General features: G+C 36.4%; 1 protein-coding gene across 2 annotated transcripts in view; it reads left to right on the top strand.

The window, feature by feature from the left end:
* The window catches only part of KITLG (KIT ligand), a 96756-nt gene that overhangs the window by 62468 nt on the left and 13641 nt on the right, over positions 1–20647 (top strand). Inside the window, exons 4-8 of one of the 2 annotated variants that reach the window (XM_065934179.1) lie at positions 7345–7515; positions 10027–10186; positions 10916–10999; positions 19456–19565; positions 20226–20293. In XM_065934179.1, coding sequence (XP_065790251.1) covers positions 7345–7515; positions 10027–10186; positions 10916–10999; positions 19456–19565; positions 20226–20293 — 593 coding nt within the window. The remainder of the gene's footprint in view (positions 1–7344; positions 7516–10026; positions 10187–10915; positions 11000–19455; positions 19566–20225; positions 20294–20647) is intronic. The other variant, XM_065934180.1, reaches the window with a different exon arrangement.

Here is a 20647-nt window from a genome sequence, read left to right as displayed (position 1 = left end):
AACAGTAATGAACTCAAGCTTCACCAAAAAAAAAAAAAAAAAAAAGTTCCGTTACTGTAAGGATACTGAAGAATAGCATTTCAAGCCAAGGGGAGGGATGCAGGCAGGCCTCATGAAGGGACTCGATCCAGGATTGGGAAGCCTGCAGGTTTTCCTTTCCCTTCTCTGCATCTCTGCCGCGTTCTGCTTCACCTGTACAGGATTTTTGTGTTTTCAGTCACCTGGTGGCGTAACGGCTGACCCAGAGCTCCCACACTTACATATCACAGTTTTGACCCTGCTCAGAGACTAGTTATCAGTTCTCATCACTACTACCTGTTTGGGGGAGGGACTTTCCGATTGACGCCACCACTGGCCAGTCAGCTGTAGCTGCTTTGTAATTGTGGATCCTGAGGATCCACCCCTACGATTCGAAATGCTTCCTATGGAAACGGAAGTCAGTCAGGTAGACACTGTACTTGTCTACTTCTAGCTCTCATATAGTATATATTTCAAAGAAATAAGCATAAAATCTTAGGTAAATGAATAAAACATAACATTAAGTACTATTTTTTAGGTGGCTCTTTTGTATACTCAAACTACAGGGCCCATCTTAATAAGTAAGTGACTACATTAAGATACTTTCAGAACATCTAGACCATTACTACCTGAAAAAAATAGCACAGAAGCCACATGTTGTTAAGTTGCTCAGTCATGACCCGACTCTTGTGACCCCGTGGACTGTAGCCTACCAGGCTCCTTTGTCCATGGGATTTTCCTAACATGAATACTGGAGTGAATTGTCATTTCCTCCTCTAAGGGATCTTCCTGACCCAAGGATCAAACCTGTGTCGGCTGAGATCTTGGCAGGCAGATTCTTTACCACGGAGCCCCCTGGGAAGCCCAGAAGCCACATATGTGATGTTAAATTGTCCAGTAGCTGCATTTAAAAAAAAAAAAAAGGAACATGAAAAAGTATAATGAAGTTTATTAGTCTAATATATTCAAAATGTTATCACTGTACCTTGTAAACCATATAAAATTATCAACATATTTTCATTTTTAATATTTATTCAGAATCCACTGTGTATTTCATATCTACAGTACACTCCAGTTCAGACACTAAATTTTCATTAGAAATATTTACTCATTTTAGATTTTTATAAAATTGGCAATTGAAAACACAGATTCACATACCTAAGCTTTTCCAAAGATTCTTTAAAAGTGTTCCAGTCACCAAATCAGGTAATGATTTTTTAACTTTCAACATGTTGAATTAGTTAAGCAAAATTAATATTTTAGTTCCTCAGTCATCCTGGCCACATTTTGAGTGATGAGTAGCTGAAGGTGGCTAATGGCCCCTCTATTAGCTCACACAGATTAGACAGAGATATTTTAGAGACAGAGAAAGTGATACTCTGAATAGATTAAGTGACTTGCCTAAAATCACAAAGTGTGTTAAGGAGTTAGGACTAGACTCAGCCTCTAGTTCATCAGGGCTGCCCTCATCTCCCACATTGACCTTTCTCCCTGGTGCTATTTTGTATCTGGCTCAGAGGCCATTTATAGGCCTGCCTGGGGAAACAACATGTATTTATAGTGTTTGGACTGATTACCATCTTAATCAGATTGAGGTTTCCACTCGCTTTAATTAAAGTGAGAAAATGCAGTTAGATGTCCGCAGTGAACACTGAAGACCCAAATTAATTGTTTAGAGAGAGGACTAAAATAAATCATGACAAAACACAGCTCAAAAAAGGAGCTAAGATTTTGGAGACTCTATAGCAGTAATGTGAACACACAATATTTTACAGTGTTTTTGGTAGGAATGTTTTAAATCTGCCTGCCCATGAAATGTTTGAGATTGGCAAGGAGTATCTGTTTTCTAGTGCTAAGAGTAAAAACCAGAAGGAGTCAGGAGAGTCCATTAAAGTCAACTGGTGGTGATGGTTTAGTCGCTAAGTCGTGTCCAACTCTTGTGACCCCATGGACTGTAGCCCACCCAGGCTCCTTTGCCATGGGATTTCCCAGCAAGAATACTAAAGTGGGCTGCTCTTCCTTTCTCTAGAGGATCTTCCTGACCCAAGGATCCAACCTTGGTCTCCTGCATTGCAGGTGGATTCTTTACCAGCTGGGCCACCAGGGAAGCCCACTAAAAGCAATTAGCACTTGCTATTTGGTTGCAACAGTTACTGGAAGAAATCTGGCTCTTATAATATAGTTCTGGATTCATTGAAATGATACGGAGCCATTTCTAATTCCTAAGTAATCTCTTAATTGAGTTGAAGGACCAGTGTGTCTCGTCCAGGAGCAGCACCACATGAGTCCTGGAGAAACCAGCAGAAGAAAGGGCTGCAGATGTGTGTGTTTTGACTGTATTTACTGATGAGAAAGAACTAGGCAAGTGCTTGGGAGTCTTGGTTTTTATTATTTGTTTGTTGTGTAACCTTGGTGAACCACTTCACTGCTCGAGATCTTCCTTGATTTTCCCATTTATGAAACTGGTGGGACTGGACCAGATGGTCTTTTAGCATTTCTTCCAGATCTAAGCCATTGCGATTCTAGTGGCATGGTGCTAGATTCTTTTTGACTGACCAGCCAGGAGGTAAATGCTGGAAGCACAGGAGGAAAGAAAGGAGCGCTTTGAGCCTGTGGGCATTCATATTTCTCATTCTGGCAAGATTGAAGGTTGACACACATTAAAGAAAACAAAACAAATAATCAAACTGGGCGGCAATGCTGGTAATTAGATTAGTTGGATTAGAAGATGGGGTGGAAGACTCATTGTGAATATTCCTCAGAAGCCTCATAGTTTATGAGCCAGGGCTTGGCTCCCTCAGAATCTCTAATGGGTGTTTTACCCCAGCTCCTTTGTGGAGAATTCCCTCACAGTGCACTTAACTCCATGAGGCTTCCTGATGAAGCAGACACATATCTCTCAAAGAACAGTTACTAAATGGAAAAACGGTGCCAAGTACATCCGTGAAGACACATTAGTGTGTGTTTTGTCCACTTTCAGATTCTAGTACGAAAAGGCTTCTGGACTGCTCTTGGAGACTCTTCATTTAAGACTGATGCAGAATACTGTGTCAAATGTTTTCAGCTAATAAACCAGAACAGTTTCTTATATGAAGCAGGGGATGGAGAGAAGAAAGCAGGCCAGATTTAGCAAGTCTCTCGGATGTTTTTATTTCAGCCACCGTCTCAAATTTACCAATTCTGGGTCTGCAGAGATATTATATCACACATCCTATGAAATTCACGTATTATCTATTTTAAATTTGTGTGAATGTGTGAGTTTTCATTGTTGGTTTTTGAAAATGGTCATATTCTTAATTATGTTTAGAATGCTTTCAATCATAGTTTTTTTTTTTTTTAATCTTATCATTAATTTGGTGCTTATGGTACTTTAAAATCCTTAGGAAGTTCATAGTTTTTACCCAGATCTTCTGTGGTGGTGGCATGTGAGCAGGTCAAGGACTGATTCAATTCAGTTAGCATTCTAGAATGATACATGTTATATATCATTTATATATACACACACAAACATGAATAGAAAGTATATGTTGCTCCAATAATCCTAAATAGAGCTGTTATAATTGATCCAGAAAATGTAAGACAGAGGCTACCAAAAAAGAAGGTAAGAAATTAAGAGTATGAAGTTAAGGAAAATCCAGATAAGTTTTCCCTTTCAAAGCAAAAAACTACATTTCTTTGTGTGTGTATATGGGTGAATAAAACATTACATTATATGTACTTCAGGAATTTGAAACATACTCTTTACATCCTCTTTGACGTCCTGTCTGACTCTATCAACTTTACTGATCTTTCACATTCTTCTAATGAAATAGAGAACATCATTTATATCTTACATTCTTCTAATATATATTGTGAGTTAATAGCTATGAATCTAAAACTAGTTTAAAATGGTCTCTGAAAGATGAGTGACAGTAATGCCTGTTTATTAAGGTAAAGGAAAAATTTAAATTTGTAAACTGCATACTTTTAATTATCTATTTCCTAATCATAATAATCTTGTGAGAGTTGAAAAACAGACTTCATATCATCTCACAAATGAAATATTTAGGTCACTGTGTTTTGCTGTCTGGAAATCATTGACTACATTTAATTAAAAAGAAAATGCATCACTGCTTGATGTTCTAGTCAAGGCTGGTTTCCTTTCTTGTAGGCAGACAAGTTAAAACTGGCTGATATTTAATATTGTTTACCTCAGTTTTATCTTTCCTAAATTCAATAAGCTTTAAAAGCTAAAATAGAGCTGTTTAAACAGATTAGTGAAAAGAAATAATTTTGAATTGATTATATAGTCTTTTCCAATAAAATTATGCAAGAATGTATAATGAATGAAATAGTTAAAGGTATTTAGAAATGTATTTTTCAGCAGTGTAGTCTCAATATTTATGTCAAATATCAATGAATTTTTCATAACCTTAAAGGGGCAGATATTGGGCTAGGATTCGATTATAGGATTTCCATGATTTAACAGTAAGAAATTACAGGTTTAGGGTTGAAAATGTTTCTGAGAAAAGTTGATTGCTTGGACTGTTGATTAGGTATGTGAAAACAAGGGTGGGTGGCCATGGGGCAAGTAGTCATAGCTAAATAAGAACTTGAATGAGGAATGTAAACATAGAGTTCAGTTGAAGATAGAGATAAACAGAAGTGACAGCAAGCACCCCAGAGTTCCCAGTTTAAAACTAAGAAACATATAAACAAGCTCCTCTCTGCTTTAACCACAAAAAAAGCAACAAACAGACAGAAAGCAAAAAGAAAAAACAACCTGTTCATTTAAGGCACAGACCACAGTACCTTAATTCAGAATAGGGGAATCTGATTTTGGTTCCTATACGTCAGAGGATCAGAGAGAAGGACAGGTGAGCTTATTCATAAAGTGGAGCAAGGACAGAGTTTGAAAAGATTAATACATGAGCTGTACTTGCCATGGAAAAATTTGCACAATTTCAGTGGGATGAACTAATAGGTGAAGGCTGTTCTACCATATAAATACTACTAAAGTGATATTTACAGAATGTACTGTTTCCCATATCCTAGGAAATCTGCCCCTTGCTGATAGGGATGACTATCTAAAGGCAATGGTTGCTGTCTAAATGGAGGGAACCTTGGCAGAGCAATCAGCCTCCAAAGAAAGACTGACAGCTTGTAAAGAGACTTGTTAATGATGCAAATATGAACTTGCATGTGCTTTAGATAAGCACCGATTTTATAAAACAAAGAGTTCATTCTCAGCATATTTTGGAAACACTTAGTCTTTGAGAACTTGGTTGGTGAGTCAAATGAAATGGCCAAATTGAACTAATTCCCACTAGGAGTTTGTTTATTCTACTTATCTGAAGCCAGAGCCAACACTCCCTAAAAGTTTTGAATGGCATTTAATGCTTCCAGAAATTGCAACGTACCTATCAGTAGAGAAACCAGTTTCCTCTTAGACTGGGTCATGTTAATTGAAATTGTTCTATTAAATAAATATAAAATGACTCTCTTATATAATTTAGAAAACACGATTTACATGACTTTCCCCCACATAGATATTCTGCTGTTAAGTAGAAAAATAAAGTGTAGTGGGTTTTACTTGTTTTACATGGCATCGATTACCCTTTCTGATTATGTATTTTTATTACAATAGAAATAATTTAAAATTATGTGAGATCTTAAGAAGCCAAGACCATTTTACCTTTGTCTAATATCTATCTTATTTTTTTCATTATAACATTTTAACAGAGTTAAAATTATAAATCAGAACCTAGACTTCAAAGTTCTTTATAAGAGAAAACAGCATATTACAATATACAAAGTATGTAAATTTTCAATTATTTTAAGTGGTGTCACATTCATTTTTAAAAATGTTATAATTCATCCTAATATACTAAGAAAGTTTTCCCTAATAATCTAAACCTTTATTTATCTGCAGCAATGTATAAGAGGGGTTGGCAAACTACACTCTATAGACCAGATCCAGTCTGTTGTTGATATTACATGTACAAAAGAGTTTGTCTTGGGGAATACATGTAAATCCATGGCTGATTCATGTCAATGTATGACAAAAACCACTACAATATTGTAAAGTAATTAGCCTCCAACTAATAAAAATAAATGAAAAAAAATTTTTTTTAAGTTTGTCTTTTTACAGATGAATATTTACAGTCTACTTGATAATAGAGAATGCTTTTAACCCTAAGTGAACAAAAATGTTGACCCAAAATAAAGAATTCCATTCTTCTTATTGCTAAACTTGTGTTACAAAAGAAGCTAAATTATTAATAATGCAGAAGAAATTATATCCATTTATAATCATTACATCTTAAACAGTAACAAGAATGGGTGGAAATTCATTTTCTCTTGTATAACTGGACCTACACAATATTCTTGATTTTTGCCTCTTAGCATACAAAGCTTGAAAATATTTGCCATCTAGCCCTTTCCAGAAACTGTGGGACCCTTGTTATGCAGTATTTTTTCTCACTTTTTTTTTTTTTTCCACTTCTATATCAGTTAAACAACTAGTTCCTGAGCAACTCCCATATGCCAGACACTATTCTAGGTCTTGGGGACCCCACAGGGAACACAATTATTTAAAAACCCTACCCTCATGAAACTTACATTCAAATTATATACCTCATCTCCTCAAAACTACCTTACTTCCATTATCCCCTTTCTACAGGGGGACAAAATGAGGTTCAGAGAATTTAGGTAGCTTGTCAGGATTCTCTCAGCCAGAATTGAACCCAGTTTTGCTTGACTCCAAGGCTTGAGCTTCTAGCCCCACAAATTCTGTAGCTGGTCCTGCCACTAAAACAAAAGTGCTTCTCTCTCAGACCACATTCTATCAGGGCTTTTTTTTTTTTTTTTAACACCCACAGAAACTCAGCTATGAAGAAGCTTTGAAATCTATCAAGATCTTGAGAAAAATAAGCTATTATTGATCTACTGATTCATATTCCAATTCCCCAAAAGACTGGAAGTTCTTTGAAGAATAGGAATCTTTCCCACTATAACTTTTTTTTTTTTTTAATTTCTCTGGGTCTAAAATTCATTTTAGAATACAGTAAGTGAGAAATAAATATGCTTCGATAGAATTAAATTTCACAGTATCTAAACCTTGTCAAGGGCTCTGTCTTAATTTTATTTCCATGGAAGGGCAAAATCTTTACCATCAACAATTTCCTCTGATCTTTATGCATTTGGAAATTTTGAAACAGCTGTTAGATATGACTTAAACAGAACCTAAGAACTAACCTGTTCTGATATAAGGAAACCTTTTGTCCAGCAATCAGTGACTGTACTTAAAACAGGTGCTTTGTCTTCTTTGCATTTAATTTCTTACAGCCTAGTCATTGTTGGATAAGCGAGATGGTGGCACAACTGTCAGTCAGCTTGACGGATCTTCTGGACAAGTTTTCAAATATTTCTGAAGGCTTGAGTAATTATTCTATCATAGACAAACTTGTGAAAATAGTTGATGACCTTGTGGAGTGCATGGAAGAACACTCATCTGAGGTAACTTTGTATTAGGGTTGCTTTTTATTACTTGTCTCTGTAACCTATGGCTGATTGGTGGTGGCAGGAGTGGGGACGTGTTTGTGAGATTTTTAGTTTATAAATTTGTAATTTAAAAAATTTTGAAGATGAGCACAGAGATAAATGTTTATAGTTATATCACAACTGAAATGTATACTAAGACAATTAAATGTTGTCACTTAATATAAAAATAAAATGTATTCACAATGCACTTATAAAAACAACCCTGACTTTATTTCATGGATAAGGTTCTACCAATGTTCATTTACCTTTAAATGGAAAATTGCCTATAATGAACATTTGACCTTTTATCTGTAGTAATAATATCACAACAAAGAAGTGCATTTTAACGTCTTTGGGTCATTTGATGATTAGTTGTCACTTCAGAGTATGGGTCTGGCAGTGCTTTGAGTTCAAAGCATATTAAAGAAGCCATGTACCCACTAGAGATTAAGGATGAGATTCTGGAGGTCAAATCCTGGCTTTGTTCTGTAATAGCTTTGCTCCCCTTCTTTACGCATAAAATGGGGACAATAAGAGGTGCTGATGTTACATGATAATGATGAATTTTTAGCCCCAGATTTGGCAAAGTAAAATGTTTATTTTTTTTTTTTTTAATTTTATAACATTGTGTCTATATAATAAATGACCTCTTGGGACACCTGTTTTGGCATAGAGTTCACAAGCCAAGGTTTAGCCTACAGGCCTTCTTGAAGTTCAAACCTAAGGCTTTAACCATGATGCTGTATAGTAACAGTCAAATACTCGGTCTCCATTCAAATTCCAGTCACTCTCTAAGACCCCACCTCCATCCCATTTGTGCTCTCCAATCTTAAAATCCTCATAATTCCAGTAACCTAATCCCTAATTCATCATTTCTAGTGTTTTGCTTTCTAATTTCCCAATCAGAATGTATCTTATAATCAATGACATCTTAGAGTTAGCATCCCTTTTTATCATATCAGTATGAATGAAATACTAATGGCAATGATAAGTAGAGGTCACAAAAAGTAAAGTATACCAGACAAGGTGTCATGAAGAAAATAAGATATGCCCTAGGGCCTGAAAGATGAATTAATTGGTCGATAAATGACAATTTATCTAGAAGAGCATTCCAGATACCAAAAAGTGTACATTTACTAACTGTGGCACTTTGGCTAGAACCCAAGAGATTCATACCAGGTGGTATTTCTCAATTGTTTCAGAGGTTAACATATATAAAACACTTAGAGTAGTACATAGTAAGTGGTACATAGGTGTTAACTCTTATTATTATTACCTGTGTTTATTTATAGATAACCATGTTTGAGACGATACCCTGGAGAAGGGAAAGGCTGCCCACTCCAGTATTCTGGCCTGGAGAATTCCATGGACTGTATAGTCCATGGGATCACAAAGACACTACTGAGCGACTTTCACTTTTCATATATTTCTGAATTCCTAAAGTATAACTTTGACTTGTTTGGGGATTTTATAGAAAAATCATACGCTTTTTATGCTTTTGAGACTTGCTTCTTTCACTCCACATCCACATTGATTATTAAAGTTGTAGTTGATTTTTTTTTTTTCTGTTCATAGAACATTTCATTGATTCAATATACCACTATTTATTAAACCACTCTCCTGTTGATTGGTGTAAGAATTTATAAACACTGCTGGCAAGAACTTTCTTAATATACCTCCTGGTACATCTTGCAAAAGTTTCCTTATAGTTATCTAGGAGTGGAATTTCTGGGTCACAGGATGGGAGCATGTCCAACCTTACTAATATCAAAGTGCCAATTTATGTCATTCCACTGGTATATAAGAGACCCCCTCTGCTCCATGTCCTTGCCAGTATTTATCATCATTAGACTTTTTAATTAGTGCATATTTGGAGCATGTGTTGTGTATATATATATTTTTTTTCACGGAAGGCAACGTGCTGGACCTCTGTGTTGTGTATATTTTTAATGAGAAGTAATGATTTTAATGAACATCTCTAAAGAGAACAGTTTGTAATTTGTTGTTAGGATTATTTCATTGTTATGATGTTGCTTTCACCTTATTCACCCTCACCACCACCCTCTTCCTTTCATCCGGAATTGAGTCCCAGACTGAACTGCATAGAATCATTTGTCCTATAGTGCCAGTTTGAATTATGAGTTGTAAAACAGTTGTCTAGAGACTTTCCTGGTGGTCCAGTGGTTTAAGACTCTGGGCTTCCACTGCAGGGAGCGCAGGTTTGATCCCTGGTTGGGAAACTAGATCCTGCATGCCCTGTGGAGAGGCAAAAAAAGACTTTAAAAATCTAATTCAAATTTAACTCAATAGATAATGTTCCTAAAACATTAACAATGTTACTTAAAAAAAAAAAAAAGTTGTCTAAAAGTGTCAGTTTCACTTGAATCTGTCAAGGACATATTTGTAGTCTATTACTTTGACATTCGTTAAATCTGCAGGCTATTTGGAAAACCTAATCTTGTTTTCTTTATTTTTTTCTTCTTCTAGAATGTAAAAAAATCATCTAAGAACCCAGAACCCAGGCAGTTTACTCCTGAGAAATTCTTTGGAATTTTTAATAAATCCATCGATGCCTTCAAGGACTTGGAGATAGTGGCTTCTAAAATGAGTGAATGTGTGATTTCCTCAACATCAAGTCCTGAAAAAGGTAAAGACATACAAGCATTGCTAAAATAAATGTAAAAAGCAAGATTGAATCTTTTATGTGTAGGTAAGAATCTACTTCTGACTCAAATATATATGTAGCTAGAAAAAGACATGTGTGTGTGTATGTCTAATATAAAAGCAAATATCAGTGGCAAAAGAAAGAAAAAAACAGTTATATATTTGTTGGTGTTCAAGCCCAGACAACACTTAATCATCTTCAAAGTACAGAATTGTGTATGAATAAATGATATATGAGATAGTCACTCATTTTCACCTGATATTTACTAGTAATATACAATTATATTCTTCTTCACTTCCAGTCTTCTTAATGTCCCCTTCTCAAATCTTTTTCTTAGGGGTCTAACTCTGAGTCATGAATTCTCATCTTCACCACTTACCCTGTACTGAGACTTCCTCCCGCTACCATCCCTATGATACAAAATTTTAATTTCATTACTTACTTTGAAAAAGTGGCCAATTGCCAACCGTTTGCATTATTTACATTTATTAGCGTGTGTAGGCAGTGAATCTTTGTCCTGTAAGGTGACTTTGGTGAATTTCTTAATACAAACAGAATAGCAGGACCCAGTAAAAAATAAATAGGATCTGAATAATCAAGATTTGGGAAGCAGGCCTGGAAAGTACTCTAATATTGCACTTCACCTTTTGAGGACTCTTTAATTTATGTACATCGCCATGCAACACTGACACATTATTGCTTTCTATTTAGATTCCAGAGTCAGTGTCACAAAACCATTTCTGTTACCCCCTGTTGCAGCCAGCTCCCTTAGGAATGACAGCCGTAGCAGTAATAGTAAGTACATATGTCTGATTTAATGCATGCATGGCTCCAGTTAACTTCTGTTAGGAGTATTGCATGAGCTTTAAAGGAAACTTCTGCAATCACCACTATTAATTCTGTTCTCTTACTATTCTTCCTGTTATGATTTTCCTGAGATTTAAATAATTAGGTTTGCACAATTGGATTTCCCTAAAGCTGGAGATAATATTTAATTGGGGTAATAAATTTTCTGCTAAGATAGTTTTCAATAAGGCATGAAATTACTTTTAGATGATTTAAGCTTTTTTCATTGTTGACTCAAAATATATTCTGCATGGAATTTGCCTGACAAAAAATGGAATTTTTAAATGGAAAATACAGGTGCTGGCTGTGTAAAATTCCAAGGATGTCTTCTGTTTTGTTGTGAATAACACTATTTACTACTGTATGTTTGGAAATTTGATGATTTTTTAAAAAAATTTTACTATAAAATTATATGTTGGGGGACAATATGCTTCTTTCTCTGAAATTTCTATCCTTGTTCGTGAAGAAGAATCCAGTTTTCTGGAAGTCTGATGTCCTTTTTTTTCCCCAAATGTAATCCAATGGACAGAGGAGCCTGATGAGCTACAGTCCTTGGGGTCGCAAGAGTCGGACACAACAGACTAAACTTACCTCCCTAGGCAGAGGTCACTATAAGCGTCATTGGATTTACTAAATATTCTGACCCGCTAGTCTCATGGATGCTGTCAGAGGAAAAAATTCATCCTGTGATCTTAGCTGAGAGGATCGTCCCTTAAAAGTTAGTAATGGGACACTCTCATATGTTCAAGAGCATCAAAGGCCTTTCTGTAAAAAAGAAATCAATTTAATACAAACCCACAGTAGCAATGCTGCAATTCAGAAATTAAAAGGAAAACCTCTAAAATCCAATCTGTTTGGGACGTTTTGCCACCAAAACCTGACTTGATGAGGCTATTTATAATCTTTACCCTCTAAAAGTGGGTATGCCTTTCACTAAGGTATGCCTTTCACTAAGAAGTATTAATGCATTTGACTATAGGGTGCTACGCATACCTCATTTGAGAATATTATATAATATATAGTATTTATAGGACAGAAACATTCTAAAATCTAAAATTCTGAATACCCATTGGATTTGAAAAATTTGAAGACACTGTATATGTTAAGGTCTTTCTTACTAAGAATTTTATTAATCTTTTCAAAGAAGTGATTTTTGACTTCTAAAATTCTGTTAGTACTTCATTGATTTATAATCTTACCTTTTATAATTTCCCTACGTCTACCTTGGGTTTAATTTGTTCAACTTGTTCTAACTTCTTAAGTTCTCAAGGTAGAAAAATTAGATCATTGACTCTAAACTATTCTTCTTTTCTAAAATAAGCACTTAAAGGTATAAATTTCCTTATAAGCAGCTTTAGCTGAATTCCACATATTTTGATATATTGTGTTTCCATTATATTTCTTTAAAAATAATTTTCCTTGTGATTTCTTCTTTTGTTCATGGGAATATAAAAGTGGGTTGTTTGTTGTCTAAAAATATGTGATTTTTCTAGATATCTTATTATTGGTTCCTAAATTAACTCCATTACTATCAGAGAACATACACTGTAGTCTTGTGAAATTTATTGAGACATTTTATGAATATTAAAGTTTCAGGTGTAGCATTCTGAAATTTGATACAAGTTGTTGATAGCTTTCAGATCTTCTGTCATTACATTTTTTGTCAAATTTTTAATCGTTTACTGAGGGGGGTATTAAAAATCTTTCCTTTTGATTGTGGGTTTGGTTGTTTCTTGTTTTGGTTCTAAGGTTGTTGCTTCACCTCCTTAGCAGCTCTATTAAGTACTTATATATTTATTATTGTTATATCTTTCCTGAGTAATTGACTTTTACATCTTCCTGAAATATTCCTTATTAACTCTGCTAGAGCTCTTGTTTTGAAGCATATTTTGTTTGACATTGGTAGAGCCGGCCTTTCTTATATTTACTGTTTTCATATATGTTGTTTTTCTTATCTTTATTTGAAAGTATATCTCTGATAGACAGGATGCAGTTGGGCCCTGCTATTTTATCTAGTCCCTTATTTTCATTAATTAGGCTGTTTCATCCATTTTGTATTTAATACAGTTATCGGTTTGGTTAGATGTAGGCTGACAGTTTTGTTATTGGCACCACATGCTTACTGATCCTCTGTTCCTCCTTTCCAGCCCTCTTTTGTGTTCATTGATTGATTGACTTTTAGTGCTCTATTTTAATTACTCTGTTGTCTTTTCCACAGCACCTCTTGACATTTTGTGGTTGCTCTAGGAATTACCATATACATCTTAACTTGTAACTTTATTTAATGTTGTAGCACTTCAGAAACAATGTAAGAATCTTGCAACAGGATAGTTCCACTTGCCTATAACCATCTTTTGTGCTGTGCTGACATATATATTTACACAGGTTATAAACCTCACAATGCAGTCTTAAAATTATTGCTTAAGCCCATCTTTTAAAAAGAAGGAAAAAAAATTATTTTCCATTTACCCACATATTTATTATTTCTTGTTACTCCTCATTTCCTCTTGTAAATCCAAGTTTCTGTCTAGCGCTAATTCCTTTCTGGCTGAAGAGCTTCCTTTAGCATTTCGTGTAGTGCAGATCTGTTGCCAACAAATTCTTTTTCTTTTAATAGAAAAATGTCTTTGTCTTCAGTATTGCAGGTGCTTTTTACTAGATACGAAATTCTGGGTTAACAAGAGTTTTTTTCTTTGAGTCCTTTAAAGATGTCACTCCATTGTCTTCCTGCTTCTATTGTTTTTGACAAAAAGGCAGCCAGCATTTATATGATGTTTTTCCTTATATGTACTGAGTCATTTCCGCTCCCCGTCTTTCAAAATTTACTTCTGTTTTAGGAGTTTAAATAAGATGCGCCTAGGAATGGTTTTCTTGTTTGTCAAGCTTCTTGGATATGTAAGTTTAAGAATCACACATATGTACAATCACACACATAATAATCCCACATATATTATTGATAAAATCAGTCTCACAGATCATGGAAGTTTTGTTAATTTTTTTTCCAACCTCTCTTTAATCTTCAAGATGAATAATTTCAACCTATTTTCAAGTACCCTGACTTTTCTGTCATCTGCTAAATTTTTCTTCCAGTAAGTTTTCCTTTTTCCATTAATTTTTTTTATTAAGACTTTATATTTTTAGAGCAGTTTAAGGTTTACAGCAAAATTGAGGTGAATAGACAGAGGTTTTCCACACACTCCCTGCCACACATGCATAGCCTCTCTCATTATCAACATCCCCCACTAGAGTGGTCCATTTGTACAATGGAGGAATCTTCATGGACACCTCGTATCACCCAAAGTCCATAGTTTACATAGGGCTCACTCGGTGCTATCCATTCTATGGGATTGAATCCAGTGCATTTTTTTCATTTCTAAATTTGTACTTTGTGTTCTAGAATTTTCATCTGATTCCTTTTATATTTTTATTTTTCTGCTGAGATTTTCCATCTGCATATTCATTATGACAATATTTTCTTTTTTGGCTCTTGGATATAGTTACAATAGTGTATCTAAAGTTCTTGTTTTCAAATTTCAATATGTAGGTCATCCCATCATGGTTTCTATTAACTGATTTTTTTTTTCCTTCCTGATTGTGGGTCACAGCTTCCTTTAGATAGCTAGTAATTTTTTAACATATGCTGGATATTATAGGTATTATGTTGTTGAGTATCTGGATTTTGTAGCATTCCTTCAGCGACTGTTTTGTTCTGATAGGCAGTTAGTTCAGTTCCTAGCAGATCAGCTTTCTCTTCCTTCCTAGGCTTTTTGTTTTTTTTTTAAGCTTTCTTAGAGGGTGGAGGGAGAGTAGCCTTATTTCTAAGGCATGGGGTCGCTGAGCTATTTCTTGAATGCCTAGAAAATCTCTCCATTCTTGCTTGTCAGAACTTCTTTGTCTCTGAATTGACTGCTAGGGTCTTTGTTTAAGTCATGGTTTCCTGGACACTGTTTATTGCCAGCTTTTGTGAAGTTTCTTCCTATGCATGTATAGCTTATTATTCAACCAATGATTGAGTCTCCTCCAGACACTTGTAGCACTTCTTTTCTGCACAGTTCCTCTCCCCAAAATAACCCTGCCTCACAAACCGCCCTGCCTTCAGCTAAGGCAGAGCCCTAAGCTTCATTCTCTGATGTCCTATCTCAGTGAGGCCACTAAGTCAAAAGCTGTCACCCAGCCAGCAAGTCAGGACAGTTGTGGGTCTTATCTCTTGCACTTTCCCTCTCCCAGGGATTACACTCTCACATTGCCTTTTGGTCAAGGTCTGAAAGTAGTTGCCTTGTATAATTTGTTTAGTATGATAATTAGTTACGTTGGGAAGGTTAAATTGCTATCATCAGGGTTGAATGCAAAATCTTTTCTACTTACATGACAACTGAATATATAACACCTGTTCGGTCCTATACCTTTGAGACTGTCGGTAGTTTTTAAATGACAATGTGAATGACCAGACTTGTTTTTTATTTCCCTTTTTCTCCCTTTCTTCTTAAAAAAAAAAAGTGGGTCTTGCATGATCGATCAGCAGCTTTTGGCTAGGTGTTCTCACTCATGAATATGGCACTTAGATACCCATGGATAGTTATGGAGTGTATAGTCTCATTAGAGAAGCAGACACAAATCAAAATATTCATATTTTATGCTATATATACTATATTTAATAGAAGTATGTAAATGTCTTTAGTTGTAGCATAAGGAAAGTAAGAAGTTTTGGGGCGTATGTTGAGGGAAATTTGAAGAAGCCATGCTGTTTTCAGGGATAAGACCCCAATTGTTGCCATACTGGTCAGAGGACCATGGCATGTGATGGAGCAGTTCAGAGGTGTAAGTGCACTCTCTGTAGCTTATAGGGAGAATCATGGGATAAGGTAAACATGTAAAAGTTATCCAAAGGAAATTGTACTTTCAAAGTAGTGGTAATATTCTTTGTACCAAGCTAAAGTGTGTTTTAAAAATGTTTAAGTTTGCAATCCTTACAGACAGTATATTTAAATGACAGAGAGAAGATCCTTACTTTGACATTACCTTACACATCTTCTAGAAAGACCACTGCCCGGCTCTAGCCCTTGGCTAGCTGTGTGATCTTGGGCTAGTGTTTTAATCGCTCTAGACTCCTCGATCAAACTGAGGTTGATAATCTTTCCTTCATAAGTTTTCTATGAGTCTTAAATGAGTTAGCACATGTGTACTTAGCACCATGCCTGATGCATAGTACATGTTCATCAAGAGTTATTAGAACAATTAAGAGGCAGCGACGCCGGGTCAGTAAGTGGCGAGCCTGCGGTGAGCTCTGAATCAAGGGGAGAGTACGGAGTTGCATGTTTTCTAAGGATCGAGAAGAGAGACGTATTCATGGGCATGGTGCCCATAAGCAGACTCACTCTACAAAGAAACTCAGCAGAACTCTAGCACAGGTTTTTGTGGTCTGTGTTTGTACAGATGTCCGGCATTATTAGTCAAACCACACAAGTCAGTTCCCACCAATTTTGAACGCTGAACAGTTTTCATAATAATGAGAACAACTAATAAGAACTCAGGAATTCAGGATTACTCAAATCCTGTCCAGATGAGCTTCCCCACCCCCATAAACTTAGAAGCATTTTTATATAAAAGCAACGCTTTGGACCCAATACCCTTCATTTATGCTTCCCAGGTGGCATTAGTGGAAAAGAATGCCCCTTCCAATGCAGGAGACACAGTTTCGATCCCTGGGTTGGGAAAGTCCCCTGGAGTAGGAAATGGCAATCCACTCTAGTATTCTTGCCTGGAGAATTCCATGGACAGAGGAGCCTGGAGGGCTACAGTCCATGGGGTCGCAAGGGTCAGACACAACTGAAGTGATTCAGCACACACGCACACCCTTCATTTGGCCCTTGAGGCACATAATTCAGATCTCATTGACCCCTGATGGATAGCAGCAGTAGCAAGTATTGGGAATCACACCATGGAGGCGTAAGCAAGCCTTTTCTAATGGAGTAGATTTTCTCTCCTGGAAGAGGGATGGCAGGTCACTGAAGAGGACCCAAGGCCCAGCTGTGAAACCATTTACATGAAGAGAGAAATAAGGAAGTGGCGCCTCTGTAGAAGGTGACGTCAGCTCCTGTGGATCTGACCACCTCCTATCTCCTTTTCTCCCTCATACAGGAGGCCTGGTGCTAGGTGTTAGTCAAAGTCCAGAACTTTGCTCAGGGCCACAGTCCTAGGGGTAGGACTTTGGTTCACAAGTCACAGTGTTCTGGGAGGCTGAGCTGTGCTTTCTTTAGCCACTCCTCCAGCTTGGCTTTATTTGCAACACCTCCGCTGGGGGCTGCCCTCCTAGCTGAGAAAGATTTAGAGTGGGGAATCCCAGAGCAACTCACTCTGTAACAAGTTCTTTCAGCTTACTGCTGGTGGGTATGATCTTTCCTCTGGTCTGACTAATAATACTTCAAGATTTGGCCTTTGGATAGAACAGGAAGAACAGATGGTTAGCTGCCTTGACTCTGGGGCATCTGGCTGCTCAAACATGGGCATTGGAGTTCTCTGTAGTACCATCCCCACTGGTTAGTTTTCCATCAAGTCTGGGGACAGAATATTCATAGCTTTCTTTGTTCTCTGTATATGTCTGGATATGTCACTTGGCCAAAGCATAATCACATGCCAGCAATCAAAATAGACAGTGTTGGCCGTCAGTGGGAATTCGAATATGTCACTGGAATACAAACACAAATACCCAAATTATTATTTACCAGTAGTGATACAAACATTTCTAAAATGGCCAGAATTGCCTGTAACTCCAAACACATTTCCTCAAAGAAGTCACTTTTATAAATAGTAGCAAAATCTCAGACAAGCACATATAATCTTATGTAACCCTTAAATAGCTTTATTATTGTAATAATAGTGTTCCTTCAATTATGCCAAATCCCATTTTATAACTTAGGCTTATCTTGGTGATAAAATTCATGTTGAGTTTTAAGATGCCTAAAACATATTTCCCATGGGGTTGGCCAAAAGATCTGTCAGTCTGCTCTTAGGAAGTGATTCATAGTTACATGAATGGAAGAGTCCAGTTCTTTACTCAATCTCCTTTAAGTATAAGGGGCACCATTACTCAGCATGTTTCCCCTACCCTTCCCCAGCGCACACCTAAACTTACTATTATGAAAACCTCTGGAAACATAAGAATTGTAGAGTTAGTGAGTTTTCTGTTCCCAGTTTCCAAATGGTAGGGAGAAGGGCAATTCCTATTCTCACTACAATAGATAAGATTTGTTTCTTGCCTCTCAGGTTAAATCTATAAGTTTATTTTTCCCTCTTAAATGCTAATACACATACAGTGGTTTGATTCTTTTAGATCATGTACTTTAGGTACTTAATATTACTGTAGGCTGACACAGTAACCCAAGTATCATTGGGAAATATCAGAACCCAAAACAGCCACTTGTACTTAATTGGCTTACATTTTGATCATATGACTGCTCAAAGTATATAATTTATAAATGTATTACATCTTCCAAAGAGAACTGAAAGTTTAACTCTTACAAGTTGACACACACGTGTCCATGTTCTCAAACCAGGAAGTTGTTTCTTGTAAGGAGACAGAGAGGAAAAATCTGTCAAAATGTTAAGTTTTGTGATGGGAGCAAGAGACCCTTAGGGGAGTTTTGTTGTTTAATTCCTGAATCATTCTGCTTCTCGAGAAATATCAAAGCAGGATGAAGGGAGGTGTCCCAAGTTGATTTCATGTGCAGGTTTTCTCTCTCAGTTTTATGGGGAAACACTGGTGTTTCCAGCCATTCTTCCCTGTTCAGTAGTCTCTGGCTTTCTAACATAGAAAGCCTGAAAAATTGAAACCTCTAGTCCATAGCACAGTGCAATGCACTGCCTGGTATCCAGTAAATGCCAACTTGGTATCCAGTAAATGCAATGAAGAGACACCGTAATTCTAAGCTTGAGGTCCCTGAAAATACCCTAAGCATAATATTCAGATATTAACTTAAAATTTGAGACAGGCCAGACATAGCTTGATGCATCAAGACCTTGATCAGGTTGCAGAATGTCATCTTTAAATTTTCTTGGCAAGATGTGACATGTAAAAAAGTGAAAAGGTGTTAGAAGATAAAGGCATAGAAGATGGATTTGCTTGATTAGATAGACATCATTTTCAGGTATGTTATCTGTGTTCCCTATGGGTCCACATTAACTAAGTCAGGCAGCCTTCTGCCTGTGGGGTTTCTTTTTCACCTTATATCTTTCAGAAACGACATGAACTTGTATTGAAAGTGGAAAAATCAGTATGTTAAATATTTTAAACAGATAGGTCCAGAGTACATTTCAGAAACAGTTGGGAACAACCACAGCATTAAGAGCAAAACCTCTGGCATGGATATGGGTATGTGGTGTTCACCACTGTACTGTTTAAATTACAGGGAAGGCCTCAAATTCCACTGAAGATTCCAACCTACAATGGGCAGCCGTAGCATTGCCAGCATTCTTTTCCCTTGTGATCGGGTTTGCTTTTGGGGCCTTATACTGGAAGGTAAGTGTTGTTATTCTTTTTTATTTTTCCCCCTTAATCAAAAACTTTACATATTTATTTGTTCATTCTACATTACATAAATGGTTAACTGCCCTTTTCTAAGAAAGGATCCTACCAAGAAAACAGTAAGATAGGATATGTCTTAAATTATAGCCTCCACAGAATATAAACCTTAGAAAGGTTCCCCTATTCCTCCTTATGTTTTGAAGATCACTCCTCTAATTGAGAATACATACTTAAGAAAATGAAAACTGTTTTTATTAGTCTGAACTAAATATAAAAAGGAATAAATATATGATGTGCTTAAAATTAGCTAGAAATGCTGTTTGTATGATCTGCTGTTTTTGGATTTCTACTCTTATTTCTCTTCTCATTGAAGCCTGTCTGAAATTTTTAAATGTGCTAAATGATTGCAAGTCAGCTTTTTGAAATGTCTTTTTAATTTGATGACTATTTAGATCTTTCAGTTTCTTTACTACTCTTTCATCTCCAACATCCTGAAACTTTTGAGTGATAGTACCATGCATTTTTCGTAATTTCTTACTGCAAAAGTATTTTCATAGGCTGCCTGCCTGCTGACGAAAACATGGAAGTGGAGACTATTTACCTCTTAAATAGGACATGATAATTTTATAATACATATCATTGTTCTTTTCCCAGAAGAAACAACCAAATCTTACAAGGACAGTTGAAAACAGACAGATTAATGAAGAGGATAATGAAATAAGGTACTTCATTTTACTAAAGATGTTCATCAGTAAGGTTGGCCTCGCCACTTCGCATACCATGCATGTGCTCATAACATCTTTTAAGAAGTGTTTCACCCTCACGATGGCAGCTCCTAATCAATGTCTTCCCACTTTTAGCTCCATTTCTGATCTCCCATTGTCTCTTTAGTCCCACATCTCCACTTACCTGTGAAATACCTTCACAGAATTGTCTTCCTGACCCTTCTTAGGGTATGCACTCTCTTTTTCTATAAGCAGCAGAATCTTGCTCATCGTGTTCCTGGTCATGGAGCTCGGGAGGCACGTCTCCCCTCCTCTTTCCCACACTATAACCAAGACATGCTTAGTTCCTTC

This window comes from Muntiacus reevesi, chromosome 4 (genome assembly GCF_963930625.1).
Source record: "Muntiacus reevesi chromosome 4, mMunRee1.1, whole genome shotgun sequence".
NCBI classification, from domain to species: Eukaryota; Metazoa; Chordata; class Mammalia; order Artiodactyla; family Cervidae; genus Muntiacus; species Muntiacus reevesi.
This window is presented reverse-complemented; position numbering and strand designations above follow the sequence as displayed.